A 19,389-nucleotide genomic window follows, 5' to 3' on the forward strand; every position below is an offset into this window, starting at 1 on the left:
GGATTTACAACATTATAAATGAAATGTGCTCTATTTGGAAGCAGCTGGCCCCTCCCCTTTCGACGGCTTGTGTGAGACTTTAAATCATCAAACTGTAAATTTTAAATTGTTATTGATCCTTTACTCCTGGTCCTAAACTGTATATTTATTTTCTTACTCTTCTTATATATATTGTTTGTTTACTTGCACTGCTGTAACTGCAGCCTCGTCGTCTCGTCTCTCTACATACTGGACTGTCTGTAGCGGAGATGACAATAAAGTTTACTTTGACTTCAGCAGCGAGCAGGCGCACCGAGGGCTCTCGCGCTCACTTTTCGTGTACAGAATTTTGAAAAAACATCGGTGCAAATTATAAAGTTAGGTTATAAAGTCTGTATCATGATGTCTGGTGTTTTCGTGTTTGTTGTTTTGTTTTTATTTTGTTTTATTTTGCGAGTTGGTTATTAGCTGCTGCTCCAGCCAGAGAATCCCCCGCCGCCCCGCCCTCTCCTCTCTGTGCCGCAAACGGAGGGCGCCCTTACTCCCAGCAAATGGGCGATAGAAAACCGATCGGTGCCTGTGCCATTCCCAGTATGCGCTGGCTGACATCGGGGCAGCAGGAGTACGAGCATTTATTTTTTTTGCCGAGGCCCGTGATGCCGCCCCGGGCAACCGCCCGTGTCGCACGTATCTAAAACCGCTACTGTTTATACCAGACCTCCATCACAAAGTGAGGTCATTTTGAACAAAAAGATTTCACTTTCTAAACTAATGAAAAATTAATGCAAAATACGATTAGCAGGTCAAATGAGATGTTTTAATGTGTTTGGGGTGTTTTTAACAATAAATAATATCAAACTGTTTCGTATTTATGCGTGTTTGTTGTTTGGTGGCCTATGATTTTGTGTAGTTGGACCTATGACAGCGTCACTTTCTCTGTGACCACCACGACATGATCGTGCTGTCTTCCTGTGGCGTCGGTACGCCAAACAAACGCCTACCGTTTTGTCTTTGCACCTCATCTATCCGGTAAAGCTGTAGAGCGTGGTTCATACAGCGAACCAAATCACATTTAATAAAGTGTGCACTGTATGTTCTCAAGTCATGAGTTACCAGCGAATTAGGAAGGGGCAGGAGACGGCCTCTTTGATTTCCGCGTACATGTGAAAACACTGCATATAACAACAGGGCACGTAAGTACGTCATAAAGCGCCTTTTCCCGGTTGTTTCGATTCGCTGTCACCGGCAATACAAAGCGGTCACAAACCAGCGCCCGCTGCTTGTGGTTATGTAAAAATCCGTATAAACTTTATATCTGACACAATCGTGCGTGTTATTTTTCTGGTCAGCCCAGTCGACAAACAAGTAGTATGAACTGTGAATTGAATATGGTGCTCAGAAATCCAGCACGGGAAGGCTTCCTGTTATATCGCTACAGACGAGGAAGACCGCTCCGCCAATAGAGACGCGCTACAGCCAGGAGCAAAGCGTGGACGGCCAATTGTGATCGCCGTGTGTATTTTTTTCTATTGAACTCGCTTCTGATTACACCACTGGCCAGCAGGTGCCGTCATTTCCCTAGTGGCGCCGCGTTTGTATCAGCCCATAGCGATACCGCGTGAAGACTGTCCTATTGAAAATGAGAAATCGATCCACCAATCAAATTTCTGTGTTGCGACCACTGCTGTCACCGCAGCCAATCGTGTTCTCAGGAAACGGAGCTTGAGGCTCAACAGCTTGTTGTTCGTATATTGCTTTGCAGCCCGAGCGAGAGGGGAAGCTGCTGTGTCCGTGAATGTAAGTATAAAACCTTCATATTTTGCCTAGAACAAAGCTAAAACTTTGAACAGTTTAAACTGTCGGTAGGCCGAGGGCAGCTGGACGTCAGCGGAGAGACCGGGAGATGTCCGTTTGCTCGCTATTCGTCGGAGCTGTCTGAATTGAATGGCAGTCGGGTTGTTTTTGCACTGAAGAAATGTGAAGCTCCGGCGCCTTTGTGGAGCAACCGTTTATTAAATAAATAAATCTACAGCAGTTCTCGTTACGTCTAGTGTCACTGATTCACACTGTTTAGTAAAACTTACTTTGACCTCGTAACCAAGTGGGACCTAGAGTTGACTCTAGCTATGCTGCTCATTTGCTAGCGGACCGTTTAAATCTCCGTAACTAGCTAGTTGAGTCGCTAGTTAGCCAACTAGCTAGACGTAGCTACGAAGCGAAGAGCAGCTTGTCCTGTTCGCCCGCTGTTTGGACTTCGTTCGCCTTGGCATTCGGTTGTGTGGTAGCAGCTGGTCGCTAGCAAGCGGATTTGGTGTGGATGTGATACAGTTAGCCCAGCTAGCTGACATGGCAAGCTGTGATGGCGACGTGACTCACAGGGGCTGGGAGCGGAGCGGGAAGAGGCGCCCCTCTCCGGCCCCGCTCACGCACCGTGCCCATCACCGAGCTACCACCGACGCTTCTTCAAACCGGGGACCCGGTGTTCACTGGAAGTAAAGGTTACTAGCTACATTTTTGCGAGCTGTTTGGGCCACATATTTGAACTGATACGAGTAGGCAGATTTGAGGGGAGGGAGGGAGTGGGTTGACCGAGCTAGAAAAGAATGCCTGAGCTAACACAAGTGAGTGGCTAGTCGGTTAGCTTAGCATGATTTTCAAACTGGACTGGTCTGTTTGACTCTTTATGCCCTGTTTGTCCTCAGTGCCACCGCAAGCTTTAACCTCATCTGTCGGCTCATTATCTTTCAGCGATCCCAAATCTTTCGAGCTGGACTCCCTCAAATAGCCGAGAAGAAATGAAGGTGAGTGTTTGACCTGCGACACAAACTGAAGATGGTGTTCTCGGTCTAAGCACCATGTCTGAACCCTACTCAGAGACCCAGATGGAACCAGACACAGATGACTTAAACTGTGCTTTTCCAGTTCCGACTCATGTGTCGGTTTATCGTTTTTACATGCACATCTGTGCTGTTATAGTGATGAGCCAAATGTTTATAGTCCTAAGCAGGTTTCAGACAATTGCTGTACAATGTAAACACATTTCCACTGATTTGTTAGAGACAGTGTTGTAATTAAAGTTAGGACTGTGTGTCAGATGTAAATAAAAACAGAAGACAGTGATTTGCAAATAATTTAAAGACCCTTTTTTAATATTCCAAAGACCACTCATCCCTTTGAGTTTTTTTTGGTGGGGGATTTGTTTGGGGTTTTTTTTAACCTAAACATATGATTGATTTAAATCAGATGCAACAACATTATTATTCCTGTAAAACTGCATGATAAAGAGTCAGGAGCTATGACAAGTAGCACTATATAATTAGCTGTTTGGTGACCGGCTGCATGTTTAGACAGACTGAAACACCTAATTAGTACATGTCTTATTCTGGTTTTTAGATTGATTAGCTTGATTAGCTGTTATTGCCATTAATAAAAAGCTAATTACTTTCACTCACATTATGTATCTGGTAGGAAAGTTATCTGATGTTTGGGGTTCTTGGAAGAAACATTTCTGAACCAAACTGATTACATCAAGAGTTAGATGAAAAGTGTCAACACAACTGAGACAAAATGAACATGTAGGCAGCAGCTGATGTTTAGAAAAAGGTAAGCTGGTAAGGGTCGAGATGAGAAACCACTTCACACAAATAGTCAGTAAACAGGATGATCATGTAAACAGGTACGTCAGTAATCAGTTTTTAAAGGATCCATTTCCCTAAAACTGGAATTAGACCAAGGACTCGTGGATGTGCTCTCCAGGCTTTTGACAAATGACAGACTGACAAAGTGAAACCATCACACAAACTTCACAAATGCAACTCAAAACAGTCTTGAGAGCTGCTGCTTATGTGTATGTTTGTATTGGCATTTCAGGTAGCAGACGAGCCTGCCTACCTGACAGTGGGGACTGATGTCAGTGCCAAGTACAGAGGAGCCTTCTGTGAGGCCAAGATCAAGACTGTTAAGCGCATGGTGAAAGTCAAGGTAAGATTAGCAGAAGTTTCATCCTCATGAGCATCAGGATTTCCAGAGGACCACAGTCTGGTCTGTCAGTGTTTCCCGCTTAATATCATTGGGTCACTGTGATTTCTGACCCTGAGTACATGTCAGACACAAATGGGATGGACTGATTTTTCAAAGGAATAGTTTTTAATTAATTAAGCTTTCAATTCTGCTTAACAGTGGCCTACTTACCACAGTTCCTTCAAAACCTGGATATGAATCTAGTCCTGTGTTGTGAATGTGTTCCACTACTTACTTCATGGTAAACAACGTGTCCCATACCTCTGTGAAGATATTAGATCGCAGCCTTTCAGTATTGGGGATGCCCCGATTTGGCCAACGACCAAAACAACTTTTTAATGTTTTGTTTCTGTTGTAAGGCCTTTTCCCTGTCATTGTGTCGTTTAAGTAATTAATCAGAGCTTAAGAAGTGTACGACAGCTTCCAGTATTAAACATCATCTGGTTGACAGCAGTCACCAGGCTGACTGTTGCCACCAGCTGTGTGAGTCTCAGTATACCTGGACACCTGCTGATGTAAAGTTTGTTTAGATGTAACACATTAAAGCCATAAACTGAATGTAGACGGTGGATATAACCAGCAGTTTATAAAAGTGGAGCAAATGCAGAATTTATTTATATCCGCTTTAGTTGTGGTGACATCACAGTGGCTGTGCCCACGTCTTTTATACAGCACAGTTACTGCTGACTAAAGTAACTTTGCTCTTCCCCTATAGCAAATACTGCAACAGTGTGCTGGTACGTCTCTCGCACACTGTGCCACAACAAACCCACAAGTCTTGTAGGTAGGGATGGGGATTGATAAGAAGAAATTCAGATTCTGTTATTGCTTTGATTGCTTATAGACGAGGTGGCAAAAGTACAGACATTCTGTACTCGAGTAGAAGTACAGATACTAGTGTTAAAAAATATTCTAGTAAAAGTGGAAGTACTGATTAAAAGTACAGGCTCTGAAAGGTAAGAAAGTAAAGAGTAGGTCTCTGGAGGACGTTTTGTGCAAAGCTAACTGAGCTATGTGCCTTAATGCAGTGATAAAATATTAGAAGATGAATACAAACTGTTAGTCTCATTTTTAATCTGGTTTTACTCTGCTTCAATCAGAAGAAAAAGAAGAAAAATAGATATATTTTTTTATTTTTGTGTCCTACATTGCAGAGGGTGACTTTGCTCCTGTGTAAGAAAATGAGCACAGTCAGTTGTTAAAGTGGGATTCAGCAGGTGGGGGAACCCTAAACTCGCCTGTAGTGGCTCAGTGTGGGAATCGCAGTCATTTCTATTGAGATCTCCTGTAGATGTTCTGCAGGCTGTGATCAGCTGATCTGGGCTACTGCTGCTCTGGGGTTTACTGCTCTTTGTGGATGTACACACCTATATCTGTGAAGTACAGCAGCTGCACCTTTAGCGATAGCGAGATGCTGAAGTGCTCACTGACATCTGCAGTTGCTCAGGTTCTGCCAACCAAAACGAAAAACACCGGCCAACTTGATTTCCTGACTGTGTTACACATCATCAGGTTTCATGTGACATCCCCTGGAGATTAGTATGGGAACGGGACCGCCTTTCATGCGTTACTGTTTAGGCTCAAATCAGCTTGATGGCATGCAGTGACGTGAATAATAACTCTCTGCAAATTCATTAAACCTAAAGTAACGAGCCTGTTCTACAAATATCTGTAGAAAGTACAGATACTTGTTTAAAAATGCAGGAAGTGAAAGTAAGAAGTTGTCTGAAAAATAAACCTTTCATTTGTGCAAAGTAACTGCCTGCTGTGAGGTCAAATGTTTGACTGTTGGAGGCGTTTCCCCTCGTTTTTGTGATCGGTGTAGGGGTGATTACTGACAAAACAGTTCTCGATTCCCGTCCCTGTTTGTGAATGTCACACACAACTCACTCACATGTGCTTATTTGTTAAACCTAAAAGGTAACATGGCAACTGCTAGTTTTTATTTTGGAGCCAGGATGATCATTGACAGCAGCTCCTGGAGTTTATTCTAACATTACACCAGGATTTCTAGCAGTGTATTACTTGAACATCAGCCTGTTGGGGCTGCACACCAGGGCTTTTATTTACTTTACAACGAGGCTGCAGCCATTCATTTAGGAAGTTGTCTTATTAACTCGCTGCTTAACTATTTCATTCAAATGTGGCAGATGTTTTACTCGTTAGGCTTATATCGACCCACTTTTTTGCATGCAGGCCAAGTCTTTCATCTGGAGGTTAAACATCCCATAATGCGTCTGTGACTGTCACCTAAGAGATCTGAGTTTGCAGAAGACAGCCAGCTGTGGGTGTCCTATCATCAGAGGACATGTCCAGCTTAAACAGTTAACACATTGATGTAATAATAGAAATCATTAAGTGATGCTCTATATTAGGGAAATGGCAAGAATGTTATGTTGCCCAAAAAACCTTTGTCAGTTATTAACATGAACTAAGTACTAACTGCTGATCGTAGCAAAGTTAGAAGCAGAGTTCTCTACAAGAACTTGTTCCACGTACACCTATAAGAACCCGTTCTCCGTTCCCGTCCTTGAGCTGAGAAAGTCGCTGTTGCTGCCGACTGTCTCACCCTGGACAGCACGTGTTCAAAGCGGTGACCTCTGGCATCAGGTGCATCCAGGCCGTCAGAACACTGAGGGCTAACGTAGGTGAATGGACCTGGTGAGCTTCATTCACCAGGCCCTACCTGCAAAATCCCTGTGTGACATCCAGTATGATGTCCTTACAATGCTCCTGTATGTGACATTACATCACAGTGCAAAACACTAGCATATCGTGGCTCAGTATTCAGTATCACTCACAGTCCATGGCTACCAACAAATGTAATATCCTTTTAGCAGAACTGTATTTTTATATTTGTTACTTTACTATTTTCTGTATTTTCTTACATTTGCGATATTATTATATTTGCTAGTTTATTGTGTAGAGTGAAAACATGTAACAATGCATTCATTGTGGTCTGCTGAAATGCAAGGACGGCAACAATAAAGGAGTCTTTACTTTTACTCACTGCACACCAAAAACCATGTCGCAGCCGCTGGCTAGTTGTGCACCTCTTGACTTTTGTAGCCTGGTGCATGCACCGCCACCACCACAGCCCGGTTGAGGACACGAGTGTGTGACCGTGTCAGTTTTATTGCCCTTTAATGATGTTCCAGTACTTCTGTACTGGAACATCATTAAAGGGCTAAAAGATGTATAGATGTGAAGTTGCACCAGTTTGAAAACTTGACTTTGTGGAAAAAAACTTTGCTAAAAAACACTCAGCAAAGGTTTCAGTTCTCTTCCTATGTCAATGCTGACTTGACGATATTGCCTGAGTGGTGACGCCTATAGACAGTTTGTTTGTTTTTGGTGTATTTGTTAAATCTTCCTGTTATTCAAACATCTGTGCACGTGCTCCAGTTTCAGATTTCTTGTTAGGGACATAAAGAACAGGGTGCTTCAGCTCATCTTATCCTGGTTTATTTATTTTTAACATTTAGGGGGAAAGTCTTGTGACATCATTGTTTCTTCATCTCTGTTCAGAAATCATCAGTATTCTTTGTCTTTCTGTGTCTTCAGGTGACTCTTAAAGGTGAAAGTACTTCCCAGGTAGTGCAAGACGACCAGGTCAAAGGATCTCTGAGGGTAAGATGATCATGATCTTTATTGCTACTGGTAATTTTGACTTTTCAGATTTGCTTAAGTCCTCTTTAACTTAATGTTCACAATTAAACCACACAGATTAAATGTAAAGCTACCTGATTACTGTCGTGCAGACGGCCAAATGTGTGGTGGCAGCAGTATGATCTAATTCAATATTAGCCTAATATTGACCCAGAAAGCTGGATCAGATGTATCAGATATCAACAGTGAGCCAGGGAAAAAAAAGATTCCTCGATATCAGGACATAATGAAAAACAATCAGACCAGGGGTCTCAAACTCGCGGCCCAGGGGCCACTTGCGACCTGTATATTGATGTGGAGAAATCGAATGCACTTTGGCTCTTGAAGTGACTTTTTCCTAAAACTGCATTTTAAGAAATATTTGTGGGTGTTTTCTTGTTGGTTTGTTTTTGTACTACTTGAGCACTAAGGTGATGCTCCGGTGAGATGACCCACATGCCATTTAAGTTTGAATCCCCTGATCTAGACCTGATGGGTCTTAAAATTATGCTAATGAAACCTCAGATGACTAACAACATGATATTTTATACTGTGTCAATATTTAACAAAGACTAAGTCAGAATACAGAATACACTAGTGTGTGTGTGTGTGGAAAATCTCAGCCCATGATTGAATGGTGGTGCAGTGGTTAGCACTGTTGCCTCAGCATAAAAGCTCATGGGTCATAACAATAAAGTCGACCAAATCTTTTTAATGTCAGGTTAAATGAGTGGTAACTGAGAGCCGCAGTTGCTGTGAGCAAGCAGGGATTGGTACAGTTTGGCCTGTAAGGCAGGGTTCAAAGGTCAATGCCATACTCTGTGCCCTGTAGCTGTAAATAAACATTGCTTAGTGGATCAGATAGCAGTGCAACCTTCTGGTAGTTTGGCTAACGCGAACACAGTCAGAGGATGGCGGGAGCGAGAAGGACTGCAGTACTGTTTTTGCCCACTAGGTTGGTGTGTCCCAATAGCTCTCATGAAAACTGTGGATTACAGTGTACGGGAGGATTCAAGGACACCTTAATCAAAAAATGCTTTATTAAAAAAAGTTTTAAGCCTAATCTCAAAAGTAAAAAGGCTGTCAAATCCAAAGTGGTTCCACCAAAGCGGGCCCCGAAGGCTCTGCCTACCGTTCCACTTTTAAATACTCTAGGAACCACAAACAAGCCTGCAGTCTGAAAGCAAAGTGCCAGTCTGAGATCTGGCTATCATAGATATAGATGGTCCATGGATAGTTGAAGCTGGGTGTCATGCATAGCAATGAAGTGCATCCTGTGCCTTTAAATGATACAGTCTACATGAAGCATCTATAATGTAAACAGAAAGGGTCCTAGCACGGAACCGTGTAGAGCTACATTGGTAACCTGGTAAAGTAATGGTTTAATTTAGGGCTGCAACGATTCATCGAGTAATTCTATTATAAAAAGTCCTCGACGCAACTTCTTTGCTTTGATGCTTGGTTTAACACACGGCCCTGTAGCGCACAGATATATTAAACGATGGAAGTGGTTTCACTCACATTTGCAACTAAAAACAGATCTGCTATAGAAATGCATTTAGGAGCAGCGAGTAAAAGGTTTCACAACAGCTTTTCAACAAGAAGACTGACAGCACACAGCAGCAGGGATGGTTACGCTCGTAAGTTTAACATGGAGCCGGAGTTGTTTTCACACACTGTAAAGAGCAAAGGTGCAGTTACTGAGGTGCTGAGTGAAAGGAAACATGTCTCTAGTGTCCAAAAGAGCAGCACTGTTCCTGTGATCACTATTAAAATCTGGGCAAAAGTGGCAGTCCTTCATCAAAGCACCTAATCAACAAACTCTGACATGCAGAGGAAAGAAACCTGCTCCATCCACCAGCCTTTTATTACACAGCGAAAGAATCAGTAGTAAGCCTCCAGAAATAGTATTAAATTATGCAGATGAACTGTTAACTTCTTCTGATACTTATTCACTTGAACTCTTAACCCTCTGGGCGTCAGGGTATAACTGCTGTTTTTGGCTACTTTGGATTTTACTTCTTTATTTGACTGTTAAAACTGTTTACCTCGCCTTGTTTGGTATCACTCTTCAGCCTCACGTGTCTGAATTTAGTTGTTTCATTCTGACATTATTAACACACTTGATCTAAAACCAGAAAAAAAACCTAAGAGTGAAAAGTTGTAATTTTCTTTCACTGTAAAAACCACAGACATGGTTAACCAATCACTTTCATAACTTTTACATTTTCTATTTGCATTTAGTTTTAAAAAACTGTGCACATTTTTTTTAAAATAACCATTTAATACAATTTACAGAACAATCAGGTGTTCTGCATCAAATAGGAGACCACACAAATGATTTGTGCTGCTCCAAAAAATGTCTGTCCACTATAAGACAGAGGAGCACATCACAGCCTGATACCTGCAGGCGTGAAGGTGTGTCGCTCCTGTTTTCCACCTGGAGGCTGTGTTTACACTGCAGTCTGCCTTTGGCAGAGTCCTCATTGTTTCTGACACACAAAACAACCACACTACACACTAACTATACAGTTCAAGCACCATAAACATCACAAATCTCTCGCATCAAAACTCTTTCTCTCGCTTGCTTGCGCTCTCTTGCCGCCGTCACTCCCAAAACTTCCCCCTTTTGCTAAAATTTCAGTCTGACTGAAGTCATCACTCGGATGAGTGACGAGACGTGTATCCCAGTGAAAACGTCAAAGTTGAAACAGAATCAACTTTTTGGGTTAAATGAATAATATGACTACTAGGAGTGGCAGTAGTTCGGGTAGTAGAGCAGGTCGCCTACCAATCGATAGGCTGGTGGTTCGACCCGTCTGCTGCAGTCTGCATGCCGTATATCCTTGGGCGAGATACCCATACTTCGGAGTATGAATGTTTGCAAATGTTGCGTAGAAGGCGCACAGAAAAAAGTGGTGTGAATGAGGCAGGTTGTGTACTCTTTTCAGAATAGAAAAGCATGAGTCCATTTACCAACTGGTAAATGTCCAAGGAGCACAGTGCAGCTCTAAGGAGAATTGTGATTAACACCAGTTGGAAAGATGTCTTGGAGCCATTTCTCAACAACTGCAGATTCCAAGATGATCCGCTCAAACAGCTGCACATACGTACACGTTTTTCACCACTTTCACAAGGTCCCGAAGAAAACCCACGACGATAGGAAATTGGTAGGATTTTTAAGAACAAGCAAATCTCAAGCCTGCCATGAACTATAATCTGCTGGAACAGCAGAGAGACTTTTTCATCACCACTGACTGAGAACCAGTCTGCCACGACCAAAGTCGTCCATTGACATGTGCAGCTGCAGCCTGCACATGTCTGGAATGGCCTCTCCATGCCCCAACATCAGCCCTATTTCTGAACTACACAATAAACCCAGTTGGTTTCCTCACAGAGTCCATTACAGGAAATATCCAACTGAAACGAACTCTTTCTGCCAGCGGTCAAGTATTAGCCAGACTATCCCAGAGGTTTCATGGCTACCAAAAGCATCTGGTGGAGATCCAGCTCACTGAAATAAAACTCGAGCACACAGTTCTTGTTTTTTCTAAAATAACAAATATTTCAGACTCAGTTTGTTCACATGAATAGGGAGTCTTTTTCATGTGTTAAGGACACAAAGATGTAGATAATCTCTCAATTCCTGCTTCCACATTCAGACAAACCTGACTTGTCCCAAAAATCTTAATAAGGTGATGTGCACGATACTGTTCCACAGTGTTTTGTCCTGGCTCTCCTATCACCTCCAACATGGCTGCACTTCACTTGAACCTAGTTCTGACAAAAGGTTCTTCCTGTTAAGAGGTTTTCCTTCCCACTGTTGCCAATCGCTGACTCAAAGGGAGTCGTTTGATTGTTGGAGTTTTCTCTGTATTATTGTGCAGTCTCCACCTTATAGAATAAAGTGTCTTGAGGCAACTGCTGTTGTGATTTGGATCTATTTAAATTGAAATAAAGATGTATATGGTACCGTCATTCCAACCTGGAAACCAGTTTAAGAAATCATGAAAAGCCCCAAATTACTATGATATTCATGCCTGTGACAGGTTTTTATAGTTCTGATCACAAATCAGAGTTCTTGTGTATTTTCTTGGTTTATAAGAAGCAGTAGACCTGAAGTGTTAGTTCAGTCGTGTTCAAGCATCCTGACAGTATACTGGTCCAGAAGGTGGAGGATGCTGATTTCATTAAACTGACTGTGGCTCTGGAGTGCTTTATGAATAATACGTTTGTTTGTTTTTAAAGAAAATCATCTTGTCTTCAGTTGCCATTGATTAAATTTTTGGGGGAATCTAGCTGAGTGCCTCTTTTCCTGTGGAGAAATGTATAGCCTGCCCTGTCGCAGTTTGTCTGAAACAACCATCGTAATAAATGAAAATATCCCGCCATGTGTAGAAAGTGTCCTTGTGAGCCCTGATGACTTGAAATAAACACAGTCAAACTGCTGATAAAGGAGCTGTTGTTGTTGTTGTTGTTGTTGTCTAAGGGCTGAATTTGGTTTTTCTGTGCTTCAGGTGGGCTCCACAGTGGAGGTGAAGACCAGTGAAGGTATATGCAGTGAAGCTGTCATCAGTAAGCTGACCGATGCCAGCCTCTACACTGTGGGTGAGTCTGGTGCTTCCTCATGTTTCTCACACATCAACATTTAACAAAGGGTTCATAGGTTGCCACAACATGAATCTGTTACGTTATCAAAGCAGTGCAGACACACAGTGATCTAAGGTCTGGATTATATTTCAGAACTAGTTCTAATCTTATCCACAGGGATTATAATCTTTATAAGCAGCTATGTTACTTCAAAGTGCTGCTGCCATGGTGACTTAAGTTTTCTAGTGTTACAGGGTTTTTATAAACAGAGTGAGTTCACTGCCAGTCTGAGCACAGGAGAACATCTGTCTTTATTCATCATATAATAATTCTTAGTATCTGCAGTATTACAGCAACAAAGCTACAGAGTAAGCTCTGTCAGCAGCTTTACCAGTTGTACTGTTGAGCTGAACACTCAGGTATCTGTAGTCTCCCAGCTGCTTGTGAATCGAATGCAAACTGTAGACATTTGACTTTACATGTCAAACATGCCTGTTGCCTGTCCTCTGTCAGACTGGGTGGATGTTAACGAGCGCTGGATTCCAAGTTGAAATGAGGCTGGATCAGCTTAGTGTGAACATTGAAAGTGGTGGTGTCGAGTAGGTTTACAAACTGTGTGTGTGCGTTTCTTTCAGTGTTTGACGACGGCGATGAGAAGACTCTCCGTCGAACGTCTCTCTGTCTGAAGGGAGAGAGGCATTTTGCAGAGAGTGAGGTGAGTCCTCCCAGGATGGGATCACTTTGCCAAGGTCTTGATAACCCTAAAAACACCTGAATGTATTTGATGCTCTCAACACTGTCTCGCAGACTCTGGATCAGCTGCCGTTGACGAACCCAGAACATTTTGGCACTCCAGTCATCGGCAAGAAGTCAAACCGCGGTGGACGGCGTTCTTCTCAGGCTGTGTGAGTGTTGATGTGCCTTCTCCCTCTGGACATGTTAAATGGTCTTTATGAAACCAGCTGCAGAGCAAGTTCTGATTTTTGCGTTTGTGTCTCAGGGCCGATGAAGACAATGAGTCTTCATCTAGTGAAGATGACGATGAGGACAGGAGGCGGCTAAATGACGAGCTGCTGGGACAAGTCTGCAGCATTGAAAACGAAGAAGAGTCGAGCACCTGGTTCTTGGCTCTGGTAAACTGACACAGTTACTGTATAAAGTGGGGGTGGTGCTATAACTACCTCATGTATGTGATGACTAACCACTGCAGGTGAAACATCCACGTTACCTTGTTGAAGTGGGGAAAAGGACTGTTTAGTTGCTGTCAGAAGGTCAGCTGAGATGTGATTAAGTGTTTAAAGACAGGATTATCGAACAGCACAAGAATAGAGTAGATTACATGATGGACTGTGAAGATTTAGACTGTCCACACAGTAAGTTAGACTGAAGGTTTTATTACTTTGTCCGTTATTTAAAATGTTCATTGTTCTCGTTTAATCTTATTTCTTCCTCTTTGGCCACAAAGTGAGCTTTTTTGCCCTCTCAGCACATCTTCATTTTTATTGGAAATGTCATGCTTTTTTTCCAACCCTGACAAAATATTAGGAATATTGTTAAATGTATTACAGTCGTATATAAAGCCACAAATCAGTGTGCTCTTAATAATAAACAGAACAAAGAATCAAGAAACAAGAAAAAAGCAAATCACAATCGGCTAAATAATTTCTTAAGTTTATTATGTCTAAAGTGTAATAAACTGCAACACATTAGCATCACCACATGTGAAATATAGATTGTTGTTAAATCTTTTGCATGTCTTTCACATAAAACAAATATCAGTTCTTGGAAAATACTGGCAAACCTGTTTTAAAGTGGATGTGAAACACTTACTGTGTGAAGGCTAACTTAAACCACGGAGCTCTGCGCTTAAAACTGACAGATGTAACACTTTCTCTGTGGCTGGATTTAAGAAAGAAGTGCTTAAAGTTTTAAAACATGTTTAGCACCATCTTCTGTCAGTACGAAACGTGACATCACTGGATTGGTTGGTTGGTTGCCGTCTATACAGGGTGGGCCATTTATATGGATACACCGTAATAAAGTCCTGTTTGTGGCACATTAGTATATGTGAGGGGCAAACTCCTCAAGATGGGCGGTGACCATGGTGGCCATTTAGGAGTCGGCCATCTTGGATACAACTTTTGTTTTTCCAACAGGAAGAGGGCCATGTGACACATCAAACTTATTGGTAACGTCACAAGAACAACAATGGTGTGCTTGGTTTCACCGTAACTTTATTCTTTCATGAGTTATTTACAAGTTTCTGACCACTTATAAAATGTGTTCAATGTGCTGCCCATTGTGTTGGATTGTCAATGCAACCCTCTTCTCCCACTCTTCACACACTGATAGCAACACTGCAGGAGAAATGCCAGCACAGGCATCCAGTATCCGTAGTTTCAGGTGCTGCACATCTCGTATCTTCACACCATAGACAATTGCCTTCAGATGACCCCAAAGATAAAAGTCTAAGGGGGTCAGATCGGGAGACCTTGGGGCCCATTCAACTGGCCCACGATGACCAATCCACTTTCCAGGAAACTGTTCATCTAGGAATGCTCGGACCTGGCACCCATAATGTGGTGGTGCACCATCTTGCTGGAAAAACTCAGGGAACGTGCCAGCTTCAGTGCACAAAGAAGGAAACACATCATCATGTAGCATTTCAAATATCCAGTGGCCTTGAGGTTTCCATTGATGAAGAATGGACCCACTATCGTTGTTCCCATATACCACACCAAACCATCACTTTTGTTGTTCCAACAGTCTTGGAGGGATCCATCCAATGTGGGTTAGTGTCAGACCAATAGTGGTGGTTTTGTTTGTTAACTTCACCGTTCACATAAAAGTTTGCCTCATCACTGAACAAAATCTGCTGCGTGAACTGAGGGTCCTGTTCCAAGTTTTGTTTTGCCCATTCTGCAAATTCTGTGGCCGATCTGGGTCATCCTCGTTGAGATGCTGCAGTAGCTGGAGTTTGTAAGGGTGCCATTTGTGAGTAGCTAATATCCGCCGAAGGGATGTTCGACTAATGCCACTCTCCAGTGACATGCGGCGAGTGCTACGCTGTGGGCTCTTGCTGAATGAAGCTAGGACAGCCACTGATGTTTCTTCATTAGTGACACTTTTCTTGCGTCCACATTTTGGCAAATCCAACACTGAACCAGTTTCACGAAACTTAGCAAGCAGTTTCGATCCGCTCCTCACGTGTTAACCTCTTCGACATGTCAATGGCTGTGAGCAAAGAGAAACTTGTAAATAACTCATGAAAGAATAAAGTTACGTTGAAACCAAGCACACCATTGTTTTTCTTGTGACATTACCAATAAGTTTGATGTGTCACATGGCCCTCTTCCTATTGAAAAAAACAAAAGTTGTATCCAAGATGGCCGACTTCTAAATGGCCACCATGGTCACCACCCATCTTGAGGAGTTTGCCCCCTCACATATACTAATGTGCCACAAACAGGACTTTAATATCACCAACCATTCCCATGTTATTACGGTGTATCCATATAAATGGCCACCCTGTAGATTTACACTAGTTTATGTTAGCCGACTAGTAACAGAGACTCAGGGGAATATAAGGAGACCGAAATGAAGTCGGTTTAAGGGGATCGCTTTTATGCTGCAGCAATGAGTTTAATGTTAAAATCAAGGATCTAGTGTCACTTACACAGTCAGTGGTCCTTTGTTGTTTGGTTATTACCTTTTATGCATTTAGTGTTTCATTTGCACTTTAACCTCCTAGGACCTGCGTCCGCATATGTGGACATCACATTTTGGGTTATTTAGACCAAAATACTAAATTTTGCTCTACAAGGGCCTGATGTCCACTTGCGAGGTCATTATACTGCTACTGTTTAAAACAAATATCCTCATATGTGGCTCTTATTTTTCTATAAACAAAAATCAGGTGGAAAAAAAAAATCTGGTAATTCTTTGTTTTTACATTCATCAGGCCCCAATGTGACCAAATATCAAAGAGAAATTAAAAATGCTGCTGTGGAAGAGTTCGGGTCTGAGGAGGTGAAGGGAGGAACAAATCGGATTGCATGAAAGGATGTGTGTGTCTGTCAGAGGCTGTCACTTTTGTGTGCGTGTGTGAGAGTCATGTTGCTGCCATGTAGATTTTCAAATCTCACAGCAGTTTTCTACTGGCTGTAATCACACACACAGAATATAGGACAATCAGTTTGATGAGCAACAATAAACTCTTGTTACAGACGACCCAGAATCCCTCGCTGCTTCCTGTGTGGACTTGGACCGACACAAATGAACTTTCTGTAGAATCTGTATGCAAAGCCATCAATCAGGTGTGTCTGTCCTGCAGGTGGTGTCTCCCAGCTGTAATGATGAGCTGGTGGTGAAGAAGGATCAGTGTCTGGTCAGGTCATTCTGCAACGGCAAGTTGTGAGTCCACTTTGATATTTATTGAGTCATGGTCACAAGTCAAGGTTCACATGAAGTCTGTGAGGTCATGTAATTCTTCCCGAACACAAATCTGGTTCTGCATCCCATATAAGCTGTGTCTGGTTACTCCATTTCCACGACTTCTTCCTTCTATCCATCCATCCATCCTCTTCCACTTATCCGATTTTTAGGGTCGTGTGGGGCTGGAGCCTATCCCAGCTGTCATAGTGCAAGAGGCAGGGTAGGTTGCCAGTCTCTTGCAGGGCCAACAACCAGACAACTAAACCATTTGCACTCACACTCACATCTATGGGCGACTTATACTCACCAGTTACCCTAACCCCACTAACTGCATGTGTCTGGACTGTCAGAGAAAGTTGGAGTATGTGGAGAGAACCCACGCAGACACAGGAAGAACATGCAAACAGCACACAGATGGCCTCGTGAAGAAAGCGTGCCAACCAGAGCACCTCAGTGGTGCCCTGCCTTCTCAGTCCGAATGAGCAGGGAAAGTCAAGGAAGGGGGAAATGTTGTTATTCAGATTGCCTACTCGGTCCGAATAACAAAATTTCATTCACATTTCTGCTGATGTAACATCAGTAGGCATGTGACATGTCTAGACCTATTTTATATACTTAGCAACCAATATGAATCTGCCCTGAGCTCCATTCACATATAATTTTATACACACAAATACATCTTTAAAAATGTGTTTGAAATCATGAACTCAAACTCTTTCACCATGAACTTTGTCTCAACTCGTCTCTTCTTGTCCCTTCTTTTTGATTCTTTAAGTTACACTGTGGCCAGGAGACACGTCCACCTCGTTAGTGTCATCAGCATCTCTGAGTTCTCCCACAGAAGAGGTGAGTAGTTACAGCTTGAAGCTACCAGATTCATCTGCATCCTTATCTCCGTCTGCTTTTCACCCCTCAGCTGTAAAAGCCCAGTGGGGTACTGTTGTCCAAACAAGGTGACATAGGAGCTTCAAATAGATAACAGACAAGAGTTGTGTCCAAATTCATGGGCTGCATCCTCCCGAGGACCCGGCCTTCGCAGTCTACGTGGGCCGGGTCCTCAGGAGGTCGGGTAGGCCGGAAGTAAACGGCTGTGAAATGGGACGGTCTCACCTTCCACTGTCTCAGTGGAGTTTAATAAACTCGGCCGTCTGCTCCTTGCTATCTAAAATATAACAGGACACTGGTGTAAACTCTCGACCGTCTCACACTTCTGTTTAATCAGTTTTCTGCTTGATGTTTATTCAGCTGTGTGAAAACCACCCGGGGGATTAATAAAGTTTTATTTTATCTAATCTAATAACTTTAATCTCAGCCAAACTGATTTACTCACGTTCAAATAAAACACTGAAAAAAGCCCAACAATAACATTTGTAGGTTGTCTAAACGTATATATTACGTTTAACCTGAGTAGCGAAACTCCGCGGTGATCTGAAAATGATGTGCCGGGAGTTGTGCCGTTCTCGGCGGCTCCAGTAACCCTCGAGCTCCCGGCTAGCTATCGAGCTGGTGGGTAGCAGACGTCTCCGAAAACATCGGAGCACTTTTGCAAATATGCGATATCTTGATAAACCGAGCAGATATTTGATGTTTACACAGCTACATTCTCGCCTGAAAATATGTTAAGTTTATTTTGTGACCCAGAAAGATTAGTATGAGTAATTTTAAAACTTAGTAGCTACCGCCATTGTTGGAAACTGGAGTTTGGCTGGGCCGCGCTATGCATTCTGGGATATGGTGGGCCACGAAGGACAGACCCGACCCATCCTTCAAATTCGGGGAAAAGGAGGACGCATTTGTCGGCTGCATTCGGAGGAGTCTACGAATTTGGACAGCCTTCGGCGCGTCGCGTGACGTAATCGGTCTACAAATGCGGCCTCAGGAGGATGCAGCCCATGAATTTGGACACAGCTAAGGTTGAGCCTTGGTGACCTTGACCTCAAGGTCAGAGGTCAAGTTTCTGACAAGTTTGTGAATTCTCTTCTTGAGAAAGAGACAACAGTATTTTTTAAATTGATACCATAGGTGTTTGGACTGGGAGGCTGACAGGTGGCAATGACAGCTGCAAGCATTTTTAATTTTGTAATTAATAATAATTAATATTATTCATTCTGACAGTTTGTAATATATTTCCACCTCCTCTCTTCTTTCTGTCTCCCTTTTTCCCACCCGTCTACCTCTTTAACCACATTTCTTCCACATTAATTTCCTTTTGTCATCTTCTTCTGTTGTTTTTTTTTTTGCTGTTTGTACTCTTCCTCTTGTCCTTTCCTCATCCTCTTCTTTGTCTTCCCCTGTTCCCTCTCTGCAGGTGTAGAAGGAGCCCAGATGTTCCTGAGCAGCAAGGAGATTCCAGATTTGTGGAAAATGGATATGAGCCAGATCCTGGACTCGTCCTCCAGTGAAGATGAGGATAATGAAGAGGAGAAGGAAAGTGAAGAGGAGCATGATGATGAAGAGGAGAAGAAAAGGAAACGTATAAAAGAAGAGGTGAGTTTGATGCTGTCACACAGATGAGGGTAGTTTCATTCAAAACCTTAATGTGCTGTTATTGAGTCTGCATGTCTGTCTACATCTGTCCATCCAGCCAGAGGAGGAGCCAGATCCAGAAGAGAGAGACCACTTCCTGCAGCAGCTCTACAAGTTCATGGAGGACAGAGGTGAGACAGTGGAAGAAGCAATATTGAAAGTACTGTTTTATTATTGGCTGGCCTATTCATG

The 19,389-nt window shown here is 42.8% G+C and overlaps 1 protein-coding gene across 3 annotated transcripts in view; it reads left to right on the forward strand.

Annotated features, from left to right (window-relative positions):
* The first annotated feature begins 1,622 nt into the window (after positions 1-1,622).
* arid4a (AT-rich interactive domain 4A) overlaps positions 1,623-19,389 on the forward strand; it is a 36,391-nt gene continuing 18,624 nt past the window's right edge. The window contains exons 1-12 of one of the 3 annotated variants that reach the window (XM_080871341.1): positions 1,623-1,776; positions 2,682-2,780; positions 3,850-3,960; positions 7,564-7,629; positions 12,165-12,255; positions 12,873-12,952; positions 13,045-13,142; positions 13,238-13,370; positions 16,571-16,650; positions 17,447-17,517; positions 18,980-19,158; positions 19,256-19,328. In XM_080871341.1, coding sequence (XP_080727467.1) covers positions 2,775-2,780; positions 3,850-3,960; positions 7,564-7,629; positions 12,165-12,255; positions 12,873-12,952; positions 13,045-13,142; positions 13,238-13,370; positions 16,571-16,650; positions 17,447-17,517; positions 18,980-19,158; positions 19,256-19,328 — 988 coding nt within the window. In that variant the 5' untranslated portion in view covers positions 1,623-1,776; positions 2,682-2,774. Of the gene's footprint in view, positions 1,777-2,313; positions 2,478-2,681; positions 2,781-3,849; positions 3,961-7,563; positions 7,630-12,164; positions 12,256-12,872; positions 12,953-13,044; positions 13,143-13,237; positions 13,371-16,570; positions 16,651-17,446; positions 17,518-18,979; positions 19,159-19,255; positions 19,329-19,389 lie in introns of those variants that run through there. The other 2 variants (XM_080871343.1, XM_080871342.1) reach the window with 2 other exon arrangements.

This window comes from Rhamphochromis sp. 'chilingali', assembly GCF_963969265.1.
Source record: "Rhamphochromis sp. 'chilingali' genome assembly, chromosome: 21".
Classification (NCBI taxonomy): domain Eukaryota; kingdom Metazoa; phylum Chordata; class Actinopteri; order Cichliformes; family Cichlidae; genus Rhamphochromis; species Rhamphochromis sp. 'chilingali'.